A 21,613-nucleotide genomic window follows, 5' to 3' on the forward strand; every position below is an offset into this window, starting at 1 on the left:
AGCAGCGCTCAGTCGGAGGCCAAAAGTTCCGCACAAGTTCCGGCTCCTTCCGCCCCAGTTAAGTGACATTCCATGTACCAAAAGCCAGTTTCTGTACCGTAAATCCAGTCCGCCATGACCCTCACCCCAACCCGCCACCCGTGTGGCATCACATCCGACCCTTATTTCTCCAATTTCTCCAAAAATATCCAATTTTTCCAACGCCGCGTGCGAACGAAAACAAACAACTGGTGTCCCCATTAAATGCATTTTTAAGAAGATGTCTGAACAGCAGTAAATGTTCATGCAGAATGTTATTCAGCGGTTGGACAGGATGGAGTCCCATCAAAGAGGTGCAATAGGAGTCTGCCCAAAAAAAGAAGACGAGCGGGAAATAACTCTGTTTCGGTAAGTTTATCTCTGTAGCCTTCTGGCTTTTGTCTTTGACTCGAACTCGAACGAGGCAAAGGAGGAGAAGAGTAAGTCAAAACATCATAAAACAACACCACCAATAATAATAATAATGATAACAGTAATAATATTTATAATATAAACCATTTGAAATCATGTCTGGGGACCCACAATGGACCAATGGGGAAGGGTTTTAGAGGAGGGGCAAGACATTGCTCCACCTATCCAAAGTAAGACTTTTGACCAATTGCGGGATACCTGGTGGCCCAAGGTGCGAAGTGCAAATGTTCCCTTGCAAGCACCCCCAAGAGATTATTCACCATGGCAACTAAGGGTTCTAGGCAGACCCCCAAACCTGGTATATATTCAGGGGTATTCCATGCCACGTAACAGAGCTGTAAACTGCCGGATACAGCCGATTATCTGTGGAGTATCCGGGAATATACAGGAGTATTCTAGTCCGGATACAACTCTTTTCACGCGGTGAATAATACTTAGAATAATAGTAATGGGCAGAATACAATCGTTTTGGAGAAAATTGTTTGAGAATGGTCAGAAACATAGTACATTTTCAAATTTCTCTACATTTAATTGTAAATGACTATGTGAGTGATGTTCTCACGTTGTCCACTGTAACTTTTATCTACAATGTAGGAATGCTTACAGTATAGACCTTAATGTAAACCTCATGTAACTTCATGTTAATAGATATTTTGGGGCTCTTCATGATTTGTAATATATTTTGATGGTGAGTGTAGAAACCTAAGTGTTATTGATTGTGGTGCACTGATAATATGATTACTAACCTAGCAAGGACAATGGTTAGTGGTTAATATATACTTTTGGTTGCCCTGTAGTTTGGCACAGCTCACAGTTGACTGATTTGGTGCTACAGGATCCTGCATGTACAACAAGTTATTCCAATTTAATTCCATTCTGGCTGTAAGCATTATTTGGATGACCAGCTTGTGTCCTGTCTATTCAGGAAGAACGTAACACTGATATGTATTACAATGGAAATATAACAGTTGTTCATTCCAGAAACAAGCCCAAAACACAGAAAGGCAGATCAAGAAGGAGTTTGAGAAACTTCGCCAGTTTCTGTGTGATGAAGAGGCAGAAGAGGCTGATATCTGCAGTAAAAAAGGAAAGAGGAGTGAACAGTCAGATGATGAAGAAGAAGATTGAGGAGATGAGTAGAGAGATATCATCTCTTTCATATACAGTCAGAGCTGTAAAGGAGGAGTTAAAAGCTGAAGATATCCTATTCTTACAGGTGTGCAAAACACACACATAAACACACACACACATACACACATGCACATACATACACACACATACACGTACACACACACACACACACTGATTCAAACACCCTGAGACACACACAGGTTTATGTAGTAACGGATTACATGTAATCAGGATTACGCAATCAGATTACTAAGTATGAGTAACTATAATCAACCCAGGCATGGCATGGTAAATGCTGAACACACAAAATGCATTTCATTTGCACTAAAAATGTTTTGAGATGCTTTAAGAGAAAAAAAGAATATTTGTGGAACTCAAATCTGTGTAACAGCAACAACAACAACAACAACAGAAACTCTCTTGTTCAGATACTATTATTGTTTTTCCATTACTGATACATGTAAACTCTCTCCTCTTAGGATCTTGCCATTGGACTGTTTGGTTCCAGCAGAAAAACAGAGATAGAGTGCATAGAGGTCAGATGTAAATTAAACTGCTCATTTTTTAAATTCATTCACAATGTTTATGCTTTTTTTCTTTCCTTTTCCTTTAATAATAATAATAATACTAATTATAACATTTATTTATTCACTATATAGTCTCAAAGGGCTTTACATGTCTATAACAAAGTCAAATCTAGTCATAAGATTCATTGGTGGTACGGAGTGACATCATAACCAGGAGTCAAACATTAATCCTAAAACAATGTGGATTAGGCTGGCTATGAGCTCCCTCGTGAATGAGCAAGAACTTATTTCTGCTTATTCAAGTCCAGAGCTTATATGGATCAGCCCCCCCCCCCCCCCTCCCCACCCCCCAAACATAGAACTCAACAAGACTGTACATTAGAAACAAGAAAGGTTACCGCTGCAACGGTTAACTTCTCTCTCTGTTTTTTGGCATAACGTGGACGGTATTGATTAACATAGATCTTCTGAGAGCCAAAAGAAGGTTGGCAAATACCCACCCCCTCCCTCCATTTCCGGCACCCCTGTTTCCCACCCTCGTGTTATAGCATTTCAAATACGCACAAGTCTGCTCATTCCCACCAATCAGAAGTCTTCATAACCACAACACCACTTCCTGACATACCCTCAACTGAGGCAGGATGTTCAATCTGTTGCTGTGCCAACTTCAGTCTGTTTGTCTCATTTGATTTATTTCAGTTGATTGGTACTATTTAAAAAAAAACTGAGTTCAATTCACATGTATTGCTGAAAACAGCTAATAGTAAATGAGAATACAATTCACCGGTTGAAGACTGTAGGACTCCTGGAAATTTTTCCTGGAAACCAGACTCTTCAGGTAAAAGTGAAAGTGAAAGAGAAGCAATAAGGAAGACACACATTGATATCTGAGAGAAAATGGCATCAAAATACAAATCAGAAGAGGATTTAACCTGTCCTGTGTGCCGTGACATCTACACAGATCCTGTTATTTTATCATGTAGTCACAGCATTTGTAGAACCTGTTTACAGCAGTTCTGGAAAACTAAAGGAGATCAGGAGTGTCCAGTTTGTAGAGGAAAATCCTCAAAGGACATGTCTCTCACGAACCTGGCTTTAAAGAATCTGTGTGAGACCTTCTTACAGGAGAGGAGTCAGAAAACTTCTGCAGTTTCTCAGGAGATCTGTAGTCTGCACAACGAGAAATTAAAGATCTTCTGTTTGGAGGATGAACAGCTTTTGTGTTTGGTGTGTCAGACTTCACGAAGACATAAAAATCATGAGTGCTGTCCTATTGAAGAAGCTGCAGAAGACAGGAAGGTGAGTAAAAAAAAAAAACCAAATACATAATTTGTTACTTGTGCACACATAGATAAGGTGTCAGTTACTTTCATGTTAGATTTCCTTCAAATCCTTGGCAGTGTCACATGATCACTTCACTCCTGTAAAAGTGTTTTGTCGTGATTTCACTATTCACTCTGGCAAAACAAACACAAAAGCAGATCTTCTGAATATTCAGCATTTGAACTTGATTTTACGACAACACTATCTCAACAGCTCATAAAGCCTGTTTGTCCCCTGTTCAGAAAATCAGAATAAAGTCAAAGAAATTTTGGCTGGGGAGATATGTCCATGAAAGCATTTAAGACACAAACATTTGACATTATGTAACCCATTAGGGGGCGGCACGGAGGCGCAGTGAGTAGCACTGTCGCCTCACAGCAAGAAGGACCTACGTTCAATTCCCACCCGGGCAGCCAGAGTCCTTTCTGTGTTGAGTTTGCATGTTCTCCCCGTGTCTGCATGGGTTTCCATCCACAGTCAGGTGAATTGGAGACACTAAATTGCCCCTTGGTGTGATTGTGTTTGTCCGTGTGTCTGCCCTGCAATGGCCTAGTCACCTATCCAGGGTGTTTCCCTGCCTTTTGCCCGATGAATGCTGGGATAAGCTCCAGCACCCCCTGTCACCCTACTTAGGACAAGTGGCTTAGAAAACAAATGAATGAATGAATGAATGAATGAATGAATGAATGAATGAATGAATGAATGCATAACCCATTATGCGAAGTAAACATCTAGGCCTGCTGGGAGAAATGGGGCAGACATCAGTGTTTGAAATGTAAGGTTGTTTAATTAGCTAAATAATGTTACTGAGAATTTAGGCTGATACATAAAATGTATAAGCAATATTCTGAAGAAACAAATATAACATAACAAAAAATACAGGACATTGCATTACAGTCAATATTCAAAACAATTTCAACATCAATATCAATGGCCAGCTGGTGTGAGTGAATGTGTGTGTGTGTGTGTGTGTGTGTGTGTGTGTGTGTGTGTGTGTGTGTGTGCGCGTGCGTCTGAGACTGCTCAGTGACACCGCTCAAAAGAAAAGATGAAAAGCAATGAAACACATAGAAAATGCTGACCTGTTTTTCAAGATTACATTACATTGCAAACAAATTCTACCTATCACATCTATCAAATGGATGACAATCACTCACTATCTAAGCCGCTTATCCTGACTGGGGGAGGGGGGGTGCTGGAGCCTATCCCAGCACTCATAGGGCGAAAGGCGAGGCAACACCCTGGACAGGTCACCAGTCCATCGCAAGGCAGACACACATTCACATCTAGGGGCAATTTAGTGTTTCCAATTCACCTAACCTGCATGTCTTTGGATTGTGGGAGGAAACCCACGCAGACACAGGGAGAACATGCAAACACACAGAAAGGACCACTGTGCACCACTGTGCCGCCCAAATGGATGACAGTTTTATAATTTGATGTACACACACACACATACACATGTACGCACACACACACACACACACACACACTATATACATACAGCATATATGAGTAAATGTGTGGTCAGTTTGAAAACAGCCATTTCTTAAGTGCATTAATTTATGACTGCCAGTGGAGGACATCAGTTTTAATGCATTTAATTTTGTGATGACATAAAAGTGCTGAGGTTTCAATTCATTCTCATGGATATGCAGGTTTATTGTTAAACGTGTTATTATACAAAAGGTTGTTTTACATGTGAACTTCTAGTGGATGTCCTTAGAACTGTCTGATCTGGGATACTGATCAGTGAGAATACATCTTTACAGCAGTTACTGTCTTAATCACTCACTCACACACACAACATTCTTTGAGAAAGAGTCCTACAGTTCTCTACTGTTTTAATGGGATTTGACTTGTTAATACACAACAGTGTTAATGTTTTCCAGGAGGAACTCAAGATTGCACTGAAACCTTTACAGGAGAAGCTGGAGATGTTTGAAAACTTAAAAATAAGCTCTGATAAAACGGCACAGCACATCAAGGTATAGCGAATAGAGAAACATCATTGGTTGTATGGAAAAAACCTTATTGGGTATTCATGTGAACAAACCCCTCTATCCTGTACCAGAATCAGGCACAACACACAGAAAAAGGGATTAAGGAGGAGTTTGAGAAGCTACATCAGTTTCTACGAGATGAGGAGGCAGCCAGGATAACTGCACTTAGGGAGGAACAGGAGCAGAAGAGTGAGATGATGAAGGAGAAGATCAAGGAGATGAGTAGAGAGATATCATCTCTTTCAGACACAATCAGAGTCATAGAAGAGGAGTTAAAAGCTGAAGATATCCAGTTCTTACAGGTGTGCGAAACACACACAGAAACACATACACACACACACACACACACACACACACACACACACACACAGTTTTAAAGGCCGTCCTCTTTACCGCCCCTATGCTAATGGTATACCCCATTTCTTATTTGGTACAATACATTTACACACCCTAATAGTTGCATTTGTACATCGAGGTAGAGACACTCCACAGTTTGAGACTTGTTTGGTGGTGGAAATCCTGCAATAAAAGGATCAACCTTAACTTTGGACTCAGTGATTTGAACCGATCACCTGTGGTGGGCTAGTGCTTGCGAACCCGGCACATAAATTTAATTGGAGTAGCTTCCAGCTGCCATTCCTTCAGTTCACAGACACACACACACACACACATATATATATTTATAAAGAGAGGGAGAGACACAGACAGGCAGAGAGTAATGTTAGAGAAAAGGATAGATTTTTTAAGGATTATTTGTTAATTTTTAGTACTTATTCTTATGCATTGTCTAGTCTTTATTTGTATTCTAACACTGACCACTCTTTTATTCTCTCAGCACTTTGACAGATCAATGAAAAGGTAAGTTTGTTGCCTCTCCCTCCCTTTTTTCTCTGTGTTTCTTAACCCAAACCCACAGCAGCACTGACTCCTGAATCTTATTCCAGAGCCCAGTGCACACTGCAGGATCCACAGATGCTTTCAGGAGCTCTGATCAATGTGGCAAAGCACCTGGGCAACCTGAAGTTCAGAGTGTGGGAGAAGATGCAGGACATTGTTCAATACAATGAGTTTTTAGAATCATATTAAAGAAAACACATTGATCAATATCATTATTTCCATCATACACAGGAAATTGTACCTTACCCCCAGGACTGACTTTTGTCGTATAACTGCTGCAGTGTTTTATTTAATAGTGAGGAAGTGTGATTTCAATGTGAGATCACTTTGTGGTCAGTTGTGAAGATCAGTTGTAGTGGTCTATACATGTTGTCAGGTTGGTGAGGAGAGCATTTACAGGGATGGGGGTCAGGTTTGCAGCAGTCAGCATTGGATGAGAGAGACAGATAGACAGACAGACATACTGTTTACACCTTGCATTAAGATCTGATTTTGGTGATCCGATCACAAGTGGACAGCTCAAAAGCACAGGTGTAAACGCATCCAATGCACATTGAGGTCGCATGGAGATCTGATCACTCAGACCACATTTGGAGGTGGTCTGGACCGCATATGACCACATTCTTATAGCAGTGTATTTTAATATATATATATATATATATATTAAGAAGAAGAAGAAGAAGAAGAAAGTTTTCAGAATTTACGTAAATAGTCAAACTTAAAAAAAATCAACTATTTCCTGCACATTTTGCTTTTCAGTAAAACTATAATGTCTACAATATGAACATCGATTTTCTGTCTCTACAGCTCCTGTTACTCTGGACCCCAACACTGCAGAATCACGACTCATCCTGTCTGAGGATCTGACCAGTGTGAGATGTGTTTGTGACATAGATCCTGAGGCAGATGATGAAATACATGTAGATGTCCCAGATCTTCCTGATAATCCAGAGAGAATTGATAAATTTCCTGCTGTGCTGGGCTCTGAGGGCTTTAACTCAGGGACACACTGTTGGGATGTTGAGGTTGGAGACCATTTAGCGTGGTTCCTGGGAGTGATACCAGAATCTGCACAGAGAAAAGAGGGCGCTATAGATGAAGGCTGGGTAATAGCATTTGATAAGAATGAATATGTAGCATACTCTCCCAAACAAGAAGACCTTCCTCTCAAGATGAATAAGAAAATCCAGAGAGTCAGAGTGGAACTCAGTTGGGACAAAAAAAACCTGTCATTCTATGATTCCCTAAATAACACACACATACACACTTTCACACATACTTTTACTGAGAGAGTCTTTCCACTTTTCTCTACTGCCAGTAGACAGTGTCCTTTGACTGTCTCACCAATGAAGTCTTCTGTAACAGTCACTTCTGTCTGATGTTAACCTGTCAGAACATAAAGAGTTTGTAGCAGAAGTGTCAGATGCAAAGACTTACTTTTTCTGTTTGTTTTCCTTTTACCTTTTCTCAAACACAGGGTTTCTTCGTGGAGGTTTGTGTTTTTTTGTATGTTTTTCTTTTATTTTTGTTCAGTTTATTTTTTTATCAGTGTTTTGAACACTTGTCTCACAGCTTTCACCTTAGTTCAAATTGGAATCAGTTCAGAATTAGTTCAAAATTCTTAGACAGATTTTTTTTTCCTCGGTGTGAAAGAGAAAACATATCAGTAAAATTTCCCTGGGTTTCCTTGCGTCATTGAAAAACTGATGAGATATTGCTCTAAATTAAGAGGAGGATATTAGTTAAACAGTATTTACATACTGTGGGACAGTAAAGGGTTAAAATAATAGTTTAAGAATTTAGATTTATAAATCATAATAATATTCTTTTGAATTGTATATTTTATTTGCATTTTATGTGTGATATCATACCACGCTCCTGCCTTGGTACTGTAAGTGACTGAACTTGAGTGAAGCTGCCATTTTGCTGCAGTCAGGTCTGCAATGTGGCGTTGGTTTTTCTTTTTTTCTCTTTCATGTCGGCTTTATTATTTGTAATATTACGTAAATAATGTTCATTGTATAAGCATATATGATTGTTTGGACTCTTTGTATTTGGAAGATTTGATTTCAGAAGTGCACTGCAGAGTTTTTGGTTGTAGCCTTCTTATTTTCTAACAAAGCAGTGGAATATTCTTGTTTTATATTGAAGACTGATATTAGATTTTGAATCTGAATTATTCTGTTTCATTGAAACTCAAGTAAATGTAATAATACTTTTTGCACTTCAATAATTTTGTGTTCATTGTAGAATAGGAAAGTTACAGGTAAAGGGCTCTACTTGTGACTACTCCTGTGACTGTTATACCCATGAGTCAGTCTGTAATTTGGCTACATTCCATGTTCATTCATGATAATTATATTTATTCTAATTATTTTCTTCAATAAAAAATCATATTTTACCTCTTAATGGAAAGCATGGTATAACATCACACAGACATTGTATGCATCCTATGCCATTTAGCTTGAAATTTGTCATGATGTTCCTAAATTCACAGTTTGTGCTATGCCCGTTTTTAGTCGAGGGTGTCTTGGTTTCAAAATAATGAATAAAAACCGTTTAAGTCAACAGGTGTATTTATTCATTTCAAAACTCCAAATGCCAAAGAAAAATAATATTTATTGTGTGCTAACAGGTCGAAATGCTCCCGCACTCGCGATCGCCTCTTTCCAAATTCAATTTCCATCTGCGTGTGTCTCGGCTCATTATATGAGGTACATGACCGGTTCTTTCATGTCCCCATTTAGCAGAGCCCTGCGCGGGGCTGGATTTCTGACCATTACCGCCCGCTCCCACAATGTATGATTGTGAAAGCTAATTTATTGTAAGAAACGATTAGTGATTATGTGCGTGTTATGCAAGCCCACAATGACCTTTAAATAGACTTATTTTGGTCATATCGACTTGGAAAATGTACAGTAAGGATAATTTAGACACTGCTTATTTCTTGCATACCTGCTGCATTTGTTTGTACAGTGATGTTTGAGATGGGTCAGCTCGCCATTTTGCCGAGAATTTTCTATGGCTACGAAACTGAGTGGATCTTGTTTGAGTTGGAACTAATAAATGTTGAACAACGGCTACTAATAGTGAAATTACTGCAACACAGAATAGAGAGAAGGCATCGGAGGAGATGGTGTGTACGACCATTGAACTGATTGCAGAAGGAGGGTGAAACTACCAGCGGACCAATCACAGTTGTTGCAGTCTGTTTCTACGCACGTCGCCGCGACGCGTAGTTACATTTCTGGGGAGGTGCGCGTCAGGCTATGGTGAAGGCTACTAAGTACGACTGGTTTTCGCATGTGCGACAAATTCAGTTCATTTTGCTCTGTCTCGCAATGTTACCAAAAGTGGAAAATAATACGTGGATCGACTGGCAGCCGAGCCTTTGCCTACCACTCTCCCCTCCTCTGGAATGGTTTACCAACAGAAATTAGGGAGGCAAATTCTGTCCATATCTTTAAAACCAAGTTAAAGACTTATCTATTTTCTCTAACTTATGGATAATATAATTCTGATTTGAGTTCGTTATAGACATGTAAAGGCCTTTGAGACTATAGATAGTGATATTGGGCTCTAAATAAACTTTTATTATTATTATTATTATTATTATTATTATTATTATTACCCCATGAAACTTATCTACTGCAAAATTTAATGGGTTATTCCTTGGCCCATGCTGTAGCCCCCCACCAAGTCTCATGAAAATAAACCTGGTAGTTTCTGCGTAATCCTGCTGACAATCAGACAGACAAACAAACTGCACCGAAAACATAGCCTCTTTATGGAGGTAATAAATAGGAGATAAATAAAAATCTCTTTTAATAGAAAACATCAAAACTGTTATTCCAAAGCCTACTAATTCACCACATTTGCAAATATCACAATATTATAAATAACAAAATGAACAACAGCGGCTTTAAAACTATTAGCTGTAGCCAGATGCCTCAAGGTATTAACTTTAAAAAAAAGGGAAAAAAGTACATTCAAACGTAGCCTATGCTCAACAACACAGAGGTCATCACACCGGTATATGTAATTAACTTAAAGCAAAAAGAGACACATGAACGGCCTAAATAACACTAATAAATAACAAAGAAAACAAACTTAAGGCATGAAACACGGAAATCCTGGGACCCGCAGTTGATTTTTTGACCGCCAACTCCCACCCGCCGCAAAGTTAAAACAGTCCACTCCCATGAGATTTGCATTGAGTCCCGCGGGACCCACGGGATCCCAATCCCAAGGCAGTCATCTATATATGCTGCATTCCATTTGCCTCGGAACTCGGAACTCGGAATGACGTCACACCCAAGTTCACAGCGTTCCAGTATCACAACTCGGAAAACCATTTAGCCAGGTTAGCTGTCGTTAGCCATTGTTAGCAATACCAGTTGATAACAACACATTAAGCGGTATTTTGTGCATACAAAATAGTCGTACTGTGTGTACGACTGATTTAATGAGATACAACTAAGACAGAAGTGCCAATAAACAGTAAACTACTACAGCTTTCACTACTTCACCACTGGGGGCAGCCATCTTGGATTTTTAAGTCGGGGTTGGTGAGGTTCCTCCGACTTTCCAAGTTGGAAATCCGACTTTAGGGGGCGTTCTCGTTGAAATTTCCGACTGGGAACTCGAAAATTCCGACTTCCTAGTTCAAATGGAACGCACCATCATAGTTTACGCAGTCCGGGATAGCGCCAAAACTTTGGTCAAACCCTTCCCAATCTTTCAGTGATGTGCAAAGCTTCAGACATCATCAGTCATGTCGCAATGGCAATTTGATACAAGCTTCAACACACTGTTTCAAACCAGTATGCTAAGCGAAAGTGAAACGAGCTTCTGAGCCTCAGTATCAAATGTCCCATCACTATTTTTGGGGTTTTTTTTTTTTTCTTTTTTGTATGTCTTGGGATTTCTCTTGAATTCCTTGCTTATTTTGAAATCTACAAACTATCTCTGTTTTCGAGTGCTTCTTTGGATTTGCCCTGAGCTGCTTTGTTTTTTTTTTCTTTGGTTTCTGTTAAGTGAAAAGAAGTGTCTCTGTTAAGTGCCTTTTCATTGCTTTTAAATGACCTGCATCTGGACCAAATTAGACACCAGAAACTCTTCCAGAAATGTTAGTGGAGGCTGGAATGGGCAGATGCACAGTGATGCTTGTTGATTCTCCTAAGAATCTTAACAAGTGAAGATACCATTTTGAAATCAAAAGCTTCCAAATTATTTAACTTTAAAATACATATTATAGCACTCCCTATGTAACAGGATGGACTGTTGGTAGTATGAGGGTGTAAGTGCAGGACGAGTCCAATGCGGGAGCCAGTGCACTCAAGCAGGAAGTGCATACACCGTAAGGAATAGAAGATCACCCTATATAAAGGGTGCCAAGTAGGCCCCGCCCTCTTTGGTCTCCTTGGTGAGGAATAATTGATTTGTGGCTAGTTCTATGAGAACTATTTGCACTTGTGCTGACAATGGATATTGGACCACTTGTTTGGGAGAAGGAAACTGTACCAGATTCAGCCAGGACTGGGTTGACAATTCAGCTGCTCGCTCTCTCTCTCTGTCTCTCTGTCTCTCTCTCTCTCTGTCTCTGTTATAAGGTAAATACAAAACTGTAACACAGCAGGTAAAGTGAAACTCAGAATAACGCAATGAATAAATAGCTAACAACTATTTACAAGGCCAGGAACCTGACATCACAGTACATGAAGGTTCTCAGTTCTCCTCTAACAAGAAGTAGCACCAGCGGAATGTAATATGAAACTGAAGAACTATGGATCTAGATGGCGCTACTGGACCGAAAAATAATTAGTAATGGGCAGAATACAGTTGGTGCAGTCAACCAGCCGCAGATCGAAAATATTCAGAACTAAAAAAACCCAGAAAGTCCTGGAACTATGTACTTATTCTATTTATTATACGACTTTGTTGAATACTCAATTCTGATTTGTCAATTATGGCATTCTACTGTCTGTTCTTTCTGAAAAGCAGACCGATGCAATTAATAACAGACTGTTGCTATGGATGCAGTTCTGAGTCTAATGGACTATTTTTTTTAGCGGAAGCAATAAAATAGTTTTTAAACCAATATTTTGTGTCAAGATATATATATATTTTTTTAGTGAGTAGCCGTGTAATAAGCAAGATAATGTATAGCGAGCCAATCACTATTGCAAAATAAACCCCGACAGGGTGCTGCAGGTTTCACTCTGTACCAGCTGCAGCACTCTTCCCGGGACGTCACAAAAAAAGTGACAAAATGACCCCTGCTGATTATTTGATGTCTAGGCCCAGAAACACAAACTCTTAATCTTTCTAGATCATCCGCCATCTCAGGTTAAATCTACCTGAGTCCTCTTTTTAACTATTTGTTTTTTAGAGAAGTACTGACATTATTCCTGCTGTAATACCACGCCAAAACTGCAGTTCATCTCTAACTCTTTCTAGATATCTAGATAGATAAGGGAACAATACAAGAACATTTTTTTTCCCAGTTGCATTTGTTTTAGCCACGTGTTAGGTGTGTAACCTGAGGAGTGATCGTGTAAGTGGTGTATTAAAAGAACTGATTATTATGAGAAATATGTAACTAATTTAACAAATGTAATATGTAACAAATTTAAACAAGATTATCCAAATACTTGCATTGTAGTTGCTTCTAACAAACCAAATTGACTACTTTAAGGATTTTAGTTAGACATTTTTCCTAGTTTTAAGTTGGCTAAAAGTTTATGCTAGTTTCAAGCTCTTACCAGGAAAAATTTGCAAACTCAATTGACAGATTTTCTGCTTGAAACAAGAGACTTTTCCCACATTAAAGAAAATGTGGCTTCTTTCTAGTAAGGCCTTTTTTGCAGTGTAGGGCAATGTCTTCCATGGATATGTGAGATCTTTGTGGCTTACAGTCTTTCTCCAGTGACTTAAACAAGCACAAACTCACCATACGTACACTTTCACATTTCATGTAGGCCTACATGCGTGAACCTGTGGTTCTAAAAAAAAGGATATGAGAGTTAAACCAGCAGTGACAATAACTAAAGCGTAGGTATTAACATACTTACACCTGTAAACATCTCTGTCACTTTGCTTAAACAGACTTGCAATCAGAACAGCTGAAACTATTTAATAAGTGAAAGGGAAACTATGTTTGCACACAATGAACATTTTCCAGTCTGTTTGGACTCCAGAAGAATGGTCAGACGAGTTTGAATGAAAAAATGTTTTTTGCAGGAAATATTTTTGCTCCAGCCCTCAAAATCTTCATTCTCCTGTACTCAGAATGAGACATTCAATTCAACTTTTTTTTTTTTTTATCATCTCTACAGCGACAAATATTTGATCAAAAAGAAAAAAAAATCATCCCTGAATTATAAATAAATCGCCTTCTCTAAGTAAAATACAAACAAATATTGAACTAATGGTCAATGTTATGGGTTATCAAAGTCTCTCTTTCCCTAAGCCCAACCTCTGACACACCCTACCTGATGGAATGTGAAGGAATGAAGTTTATGTTTTTTGTGAACTTGATTTTCGTTCCTTCAGACGACAGCTGAAACTTCACAGAGAATGTGTAAAACTTTTGGATTTGGAGTCCAAGTCTGAAGCTGACTGAAGAGTCGTCATTCTTTTTAGATACAAGATGACAGTTAAGATTGAATCTGACTGAAGAACACATACTGTGACACATTTAAATTCAAAAACTGTCACATACCGTGGGACCAATAATTCCTGTGAGTGAAAATGGCATCCAGGTCTACTTTTTCTGAGGTGGATTTCTCCTGTCCTGTGTGCTGTGACATCGTCAGGGATTTTATTCTCCTTTCCTGTAGTCACGGTGTCTGTAAGGACTGTCTACAGCAGTTCTGGAAATTCAAGGGATCTCAACAGTGTCCAGTTTGCTGGAGACGGAACTGAACAGCTTCTTCAACCGACCAATCAGCTTTAAAGAACCTGCATGAGACCTTCTTACAGGAGAGAAGTCAGAAAACTTCAGCAGGATCTGGGGAGATCTGCCATCTGCACAATGAGAAACTCAAACTCTTCTGTCTGGAGGATAAACAGCTTGTGTGTTTGGTGTGTCGGGATTCAAGACAACATAGAAATCACAGGTGTTGTCCCATTGATGAGGCTGTCGAGGACCACAAGGTGAGCAGAAAAAAAATTCTTAATGAATTTTTTTTATTTCTTGTTTCTTAAGGTGCTTTTCCACTGCATGGTACCAGCTCGACTTGACTCCAATCGACTCTGCTCGCTTTTTGGTCTGGTACCTCGTTGGTTTTCCACTGTACTTAGTACCCCCTCCCCGATGTAGCTGGTGATGCTGCCGTGGCGTCATCATACTACATGACTGTCTACAACGAGGACTTGTGACTTTGGGATTTCATACTACACATTTGAAAGAGAGGCTAAATAACTTGTTTGGCCACCAAGCCATGTTATGTACTTGTTCAGCTCGCGTTTATTTACTTGTCCCCTCTGGTTTAACAATTTTCAAAGCACTGATTGTAACTAAAGATATGTGAGTCGCAGATACTTTTTCTGATGAAAACCACTGATCAAGGCAGGGTTTTTTGATGTTTTGTTTTGGTTTTTTTAATACTAAAAAAAAAAATGCTGTTCCAAAAAGTTGTTTAGAGTGTCCTTTGCTACCATAACTTATACTAACCTAAAGTTAAAGGTAGCTAACAGGCTAGATTTGCTAGCGACTGATATATACACAAACACCAACTAGAAACTCTTAGGACTCTCTGGCAAATTAGTAGTCTGCAGTGTTTCACGTCACGTTTTGGTGCCTACTCAGCTCGCTTAAGGGCTTTTCACTGACCCTGAAATAACTTTTCACACACACATTGTTAACACAGGGTAAACTGAAGCCTAGGGCTATATGATTCACACTGCACTTCTACTAGCCCTGGGTTAAATATATGTTGGAACATGTAACTAATGCTTACATTCTAGAATGACATGCGACTGTCATAGTTTACTTTAGCCCTGTTTCACACTGGCACCTTTTAGCCCAGTGTGTAGTTGAATTTCAGGGGTAACCCCGCAAACTCAGGGCTAGGATTATTATTAATAGGTTAATTGTTAAGGGCGGTATTAGACAACAGGTCATTTTATATGTGAATTCCTGGTGACGCATAACAGTGTTGATGTTTTCCAGAAGGAACTCAAGACTGCACTGAAACCTTTACATGAGAAACTGGAGACCTTTAAAAACTTTAAATTAAGCTTTGATAAAGTGGCAGAGCACATCAAGGTGAGAAATCCATTCTTCTGAGAGTATACTGTTGAATAAAGAATACACTATCGGCATGGAAAAACATTATTGCTTTTTCTTGTGACCAAAACCCCTCTATCTGGGTCTTGTACCAGAATCAAACACAACACACAGAGAAACAGATTAAGGAAGAGTTTGAGAAGTTTCACCAGTTTCTACGAGATGAAGAGGCGGCCAAGATAACTGCACTGAGAGAGGAAGAGGAGCTGAAGAGTCAGATGATGAAGGAGAAGATAGAGGAGATGTGTAGAGAGATATCATCTCATTCAGACACAATCAGAGCCATAAAAGAGCAGTTAAAAGCTGAGGGTGTATTATTATTCAAGGTATGTAGAACATAGCGAGAGAGAGAAAGAGAGAGAGAGAGAATAATTTAAAAGACAGATGTTGAGTTTTATTTAAGTTTAATTTTTAATACTTATTCATCAGCATTGTCTATTCTTTATTAGTATTGCAATACTGACCTCTCTTTTATTCCTTTTTATTCTCTCAGTATTTTGACATGTCACTGAAAAGGTAAATTAGTTGCATTTCCCTCTCTCTTTTCTCTGCGTTTCTCAACCCAAACCCACAGCAGCACTGACTCCTGAATCTTATTCCAGAGCCCAGTGCACACTGCAGGATCCACACATGCTTTCAGGAGCACTGATCAATGTGGCAAAACACCTGGGCAACCTGAAGTTCAGAGTCTGGGAGAAGATGCAGAACATTGTTCAATATAGTGAGTTTTTCACAGTCATTATATATAAGTACACTGATCAATATAATTCTCATCTACATAAATTACCTCCAGGAATGACATTAGTTTTATAATTGCTGCAGTGTTTTTTGTTGTTGTTGTTTTTGTTTGTTTGTTTGTTTTTTGCTTGTTTTTTTTTTTTAGTGAGGAACTGTGATGTCTCTTTGTGGTCTGTTGTTTTGATCAGTTGTGTGGTCTCTTTGTGGTCAGTCATTGTGATCAGTTCTATGGTCAGTTGTTACAGTCAGTTTTCTGTTCAGTTGTTGTGGTCACTCATGTGCTCTCTGTATGTTGTCAGGCTGATGAAGAGAGGATTTGTGGGGATGGGGTCAGGCTGGCAGCAGTTAACTCTGGAAAAGAACAGTTCTGTCTTTAACCCACTGAGAGAGAGACAGACAGACAGCCAGACAAACAGACAGATAGACAAATAGATGGACAGAAGGAGAGACCTTTTCTGGTTTCACTAAATGCTCTTCGTTTCAACCTTAATGTGCAACATTGCTCAACTGTATTTTGTCAACATACTACAATGGCAAGAGAAGATATAATAATAATAATAATAATAATAATAATAATAGTTACCTAAGAATGTACATCAATCAAATCTAAAAATGTCAATCACTTTTTGTTTATTTTTCTCTTCAGCAAAACTATAGTGTCTACAATATGAATGTAAGATGTGTTTCATTGCGCTCTCTGTCTGTTCTCTCTTTTCAGCTCCTGTCATTCTGGACCCAAACACTGCAACAATGCAAACCCACATCTCTTCCTGTCGGAGGATCTGACCAGTGTGAGATGTGTTTGTGATGTAGATCCTGAGGCTGATAATAAAGTACACACAGTTGTCACGAAGCTTCCTGATAATCCAGAGAGAATTCATAGATGCTGTGCTGTTCTGGGCTCTGAGGGCTTTAACTCAGGGACACACTGCTGGGATGTTGAGGTTGGGGACCATTTACTGTGGTTCCTGGGAGTGATGCCAGAATCTGTCCAGAGAAAAGAGGGCGCTGTAAAGGAAATCTGGGCAATAGGATTTCGTAAAAATAAATATGGAGCACGCTCTCCTAAACAACAAGTCACTGTTCTCAAGGTCAATAAGACAATCCAGAGAGTCAGAGTGGAACTCAAGTGGGACAGAGGAAAATTGTCATTCTATGACTTCCTAAATAATATATACACACTTTCACACACACTTTTACTGAGAGAGTCTTTCCATTTTTCTGTACTTCCAGTGCACAGTGCCCTTTGTGTTACCAGTAAAGTCTTCTGTAACAGTCACTTCTGTCTGATGTTGGACTTTCAGAACACTCTCTCTCTCTCTTCTGTGCACAGGTTGAAGTGTGTATGTGTGATTTTTTTGTATATGCTGAACTTTGTTAGTATAAAACTCTATTAATTGGCCTTTGACTATTATTAATGTGTAAATAGTGACTTGTATAATCTGTGAAGTTTTGTGATTGTGTGTGTGTTTTAATGCAACATTGTTTTTTTTCATTCAGCATTTTGTCTTTTAAAATTTATGTAAAGCCCTTAATTGAAAGTTGCCCAAATCCATTGAAAGTAACCTTACGCGCAAATTGGTGATCCTTTGAAGACTAAAGGTATGTTGGCTTTTCTGATCCACTTTTGTTTGGACCAAAACCAGTATTGTAAAAAGCATGAAGTATATTTTTTGTATGACTTGTTTAAATGGACTAGGGTGACTTTGGATAACAAGGACATCTTCATTTTTAAGCCATGATTATCACTGAATTGTAAAATAAAACCATGGGTAATTACCATCAGTAGAATTCTGAAATAGTTGAGTGTGTTCCCTTAGCGGTGGAGAGTTGTCTGACTTGGTCGTGTTCACATTAAAGTACAAAAAGCCAAGTCAGTTTCTACAGTTTATTTTTTTTTTCTTCTCATTAGAAATTCTCCATTACAGATAAAAGGGACAAGAGACAAATTGTTCAGAACATCCATATACCAGAACATCCATTGATTGTGAAATCTCTGAAGGCAACAACTGAACAGAATGCAGTGTGCCCATTCTGAGGCGACCTAGTGAGAGAATTATGAACATTATGAATTACGAACACAGAATTATGTCCAGTTTGATGCATGAGCGTTTCTTTACTAGAATGAATATTTTTCAGCATATTATTAGAAAGACTGAAGCATAAAAACAAAATGTATATCTGCCTGTAATGAAACAGTGTACAGGAACACTGGCAGGGACTCTCAGAGATCGATTAAACTGATTTTTCCCCCCTTCCTTTTAAAGGGCACAGATAGGCTCATCGGTTTAACTGACATTGGTATATGAGACCTTTATAATTTTGTACATATTGCTGCTGGGAAGAAGGCTTCAACAGGTTTTATTACTGTTATTGCTGAAGACAGAAGTCTCTGTCTCAGCATGCTCTAAATGTCACATCCACGATCCAAAGCCTAACACACAGAGGGACAGATTAGGAGTTTGTAAAGCTTCACTAGTGTAGGTACAATTGCAATCCTAACACAGGGACACCAAAAGATGTAGGTGTGATAGGATTAATAAATCAGCCTCAATTGATTAACCATTAATTTGGGTGCTCAATATTTTGTTAAACTACTAAGATTAATGGAATAAGCTAGCTGTAACACTGTGCTACAGTCTTAGAGTATTGCAGTACTAATGTATTACAATTACACTACTAAATCCATAACGCTCATGAACAACCAGGTTGATGAAGGTAATTGGGAGTACTTTGATAGCAGAGGTTGGCATTCAGTGAATACTGTGGCAGAAACAGACAGGACAACCGTTTATTTCAAAGATAGTATTGATTATGTTAATAGATAGTACTTGGCAAACTAATACTGATACGGTATGGAGGGAGAGAGGTTGTGTGCAGGCACACAGGCAAGAGGTATGCATGGTATGAGGATGTAGTGCGCAAGCGTGTGTGCTAGGCACCAACGAAAGTGGGGATGGGCAACAAGAAGCGCATGTGTGTGAGAGAACGAAGAATGTCTAACTTGAGAGCTAGTCTCAAGTAATTAGGCCCTAAACTCAACAACTCTACCCAACCCTTAAGTCAACTGCAATCCCAATGTTGGTGTGCAAATCAAAGAAAGGGATTTAGAGAGAGAACGCATGCCAGATCTACCCTTCATGAGTTGTAACCAAAAGAAAATAGCGAACAGCTAAAAACCGCATTGTACATGAAATACGGTGTATATTTGAAATCTTTCATGATTTAAATGTAACACTTCCTTCATGTTAACCTCATATAATCTTAATACTAAAGTGTGCCCAGGTGCCAGCCTTACTTTGAAACGCTCATTGCGTGGTGACCGAAGATGCGTCTTTGGTGGCCTGATGAGCAGTGCGATTCGCAGGTCCAGGGAGAGGTTCCTTTCCTTGTCACTTGAAGATCTTCGGGGCTCGGTGAGTCGTACGATGATCTTGAAGGGTTCTTGATTTAGTTCATCGACGTTTAAAGAAATAAAAAGGGATCCGGTCGCCTTTTCTTCCGCCGAATACTGTGTGCGTTACAGTGTGATTAGCTGGTTGAAGTTAAAGTTGGAACTGCGCGAGAGAAAGTACATTAAAACTTTGGCTGTACAAATATCTCGCTACGTTGTTACTTTGTTCTTTTCTTCGGCAGAGAAACAGTGTCTCTTTTTCCAGGCAGGATCACTCGCCTCAGGGATCAGATACCAGGGAGTAACGGAGTCTCTGTATGCAGGGAAGAACACCCGCCAGAGACACCCGCTGCTAGCGAGCTGCTGCTAGAGTGAGCCGCTGCTAGGGGGTTGCAGAATTGAAGAGCTGGAAAGAGAGAGTTTGGAATTTTCCACGATTTTATGGCGAAAATTGCATCATCACTGTGTCTAGTATCTGGCTCCATTTGTCAGGGAACACAGGGGACTCAGTTGCAGACTCGCTGATGAATAAGATGTTTATTGTGCCAGGCAGAAGTCTTTCAATACATTTGGCAGAAAACGGAATCCAAAAAACAAGCAGAGGTCGTACCACAGAGCAGTCAGAGGGAGGTGAACAATCCAAAACGGCAGACAAAGGCAAAATGCAGAGACAGGCAAAAGGTTCAAAAACAGGTATAGGGCAAGGCAGGCAGAAGAGGCAAAATCCAACAGGGAAAAATAGTCAAAAAAAAAAAAAAAAAAACAAACAAAAAAAAAAAAAAACAGGCAGAGGTCAAACACTGAAGGCCATCAGAATATGAAAAGGCTGGTACGACACACTGGGGGGAAAGTGCTACGAACTGACAAACAAAGGGTAGAACAGGCAGGGTTTAAATAGACAGACTAATTACAACTTCAACGAGAAACAGGTGAGCACAATGACACAATAAGTGAGGGGCGGGGCCAGAGCACATGGAAAACCAAAATAAACAAAAGCACATGACAAAACAAAAAACAAATGCCAGCTAATACCAGACATGACCAGCAGGGGCACAACAGAGAGCAGTTTATGCAGGAACCCTGACACCATTGCTGTATCCAATACCGTTACAGTGAAATCTGAGAAATTGGTTCAGATTATCCATGCGGTCAAGCAGGGAATTATGGGTGATATGGTCTACGGGCCCGACAACCCCTACACCAGTTTCTATGAGATGAAGAGGCCACCAGGATAACTGCACTGAATGAGGAAGAGGAGCAGAAGAGTCAGATGATGGAGAATATCAAGGAGATGAACTCAGGGTTGTCAACTTTTTCAGGTACAATCAGAGACAACCTGTGTACACTCAGCTACCCCTGTTTCAAATAAAGAATCTGTTTTTGCTCAAATCCCAGTTCTGTTATACCTGTGATTCAGTTCCAGTTCACCATGTGACTATAGACGATTCAAGCCACCACACTCTTTCATCTCACATTCAGACAAAGTTTCAGTCAAAGGAGCATGAGGTTAATTATAACCTCTCCCACTCAGGAGAGAATTTCTCTTTACTGGTTTTCAATGGTGTGACATTTCTGTTTTCTAATGTCCTGACTTCCCAATCTATACAAACTGTTATGATGTGTGTGTGTGTGTGAAGGACTGTATATGGTTCACAGGAAGTGTGTGGCCGCTATGGCGCATCCAGTTAGAATGCAAGACAAGATATTTCTTTAGTGGTTTTTATTAAATAGAAAATGGAGAGTATGGAGATTGTGTAAATGTGTAGGTATGTATGTACAACCAATGATACAGAGCTGCTGTGCGTGCTTGTTTACGGGTGTATGTGTGTGGTTCTGTAGCAAACAGATAACAGCACCA

The 21,613-nt window shown here is 39.5% G+C and overlaps 1 protein-coding gene across 1 annotated transcript; it reads left to right on the plus strand.

Annotated features, from left to right (window-relative positions):
* The first annotated feature begins 3,005 nt into the window (after positions 1-3,005).
* Positions 3,006-20,125, plus strand: LOC115821650 (tripartite motif-containing protein 35-like). Its single transcript, XM_030785454.1, has 13 exons — positions 3,006-3,407; positions 5,324-5,419; positions 5,506-5,736; positions 6,270-6,292; positions 6,379-6,497; positions 7,139-7,203; positions 7,234-7,689; positions 14,541-14,606; positions 15,507-15,602; positions 15,719-15,808; positions 16,117-16,139; positions 17,080-17,152; positions 20,021-20,125. Exons 1-13 carry the CDS (start codon positions 3,006-3,008, stop codon positions 20,123-20,125), a joined length of 1,845 nt encoding a protein of 614 aa, XP_030641314.1.
* Positions 20,126-21,613: the final 1,488 nt, after the last annotated feature.

The sequence above is a fragment of the Chanos chanos genome, chromosome 9, assembly GCF_902362185.1.
Source record: "Chanos chanos chromosome 9, fChaCha1.1, whole genome shotgun sequence".
NCBI classification, from domain to species: domain Eukaryota; kingdom Metazoa; phylum Chordata; class Actinopteri; order Gonorynchiformes; family Chanidae; genus Chanos; species Chanos chanos.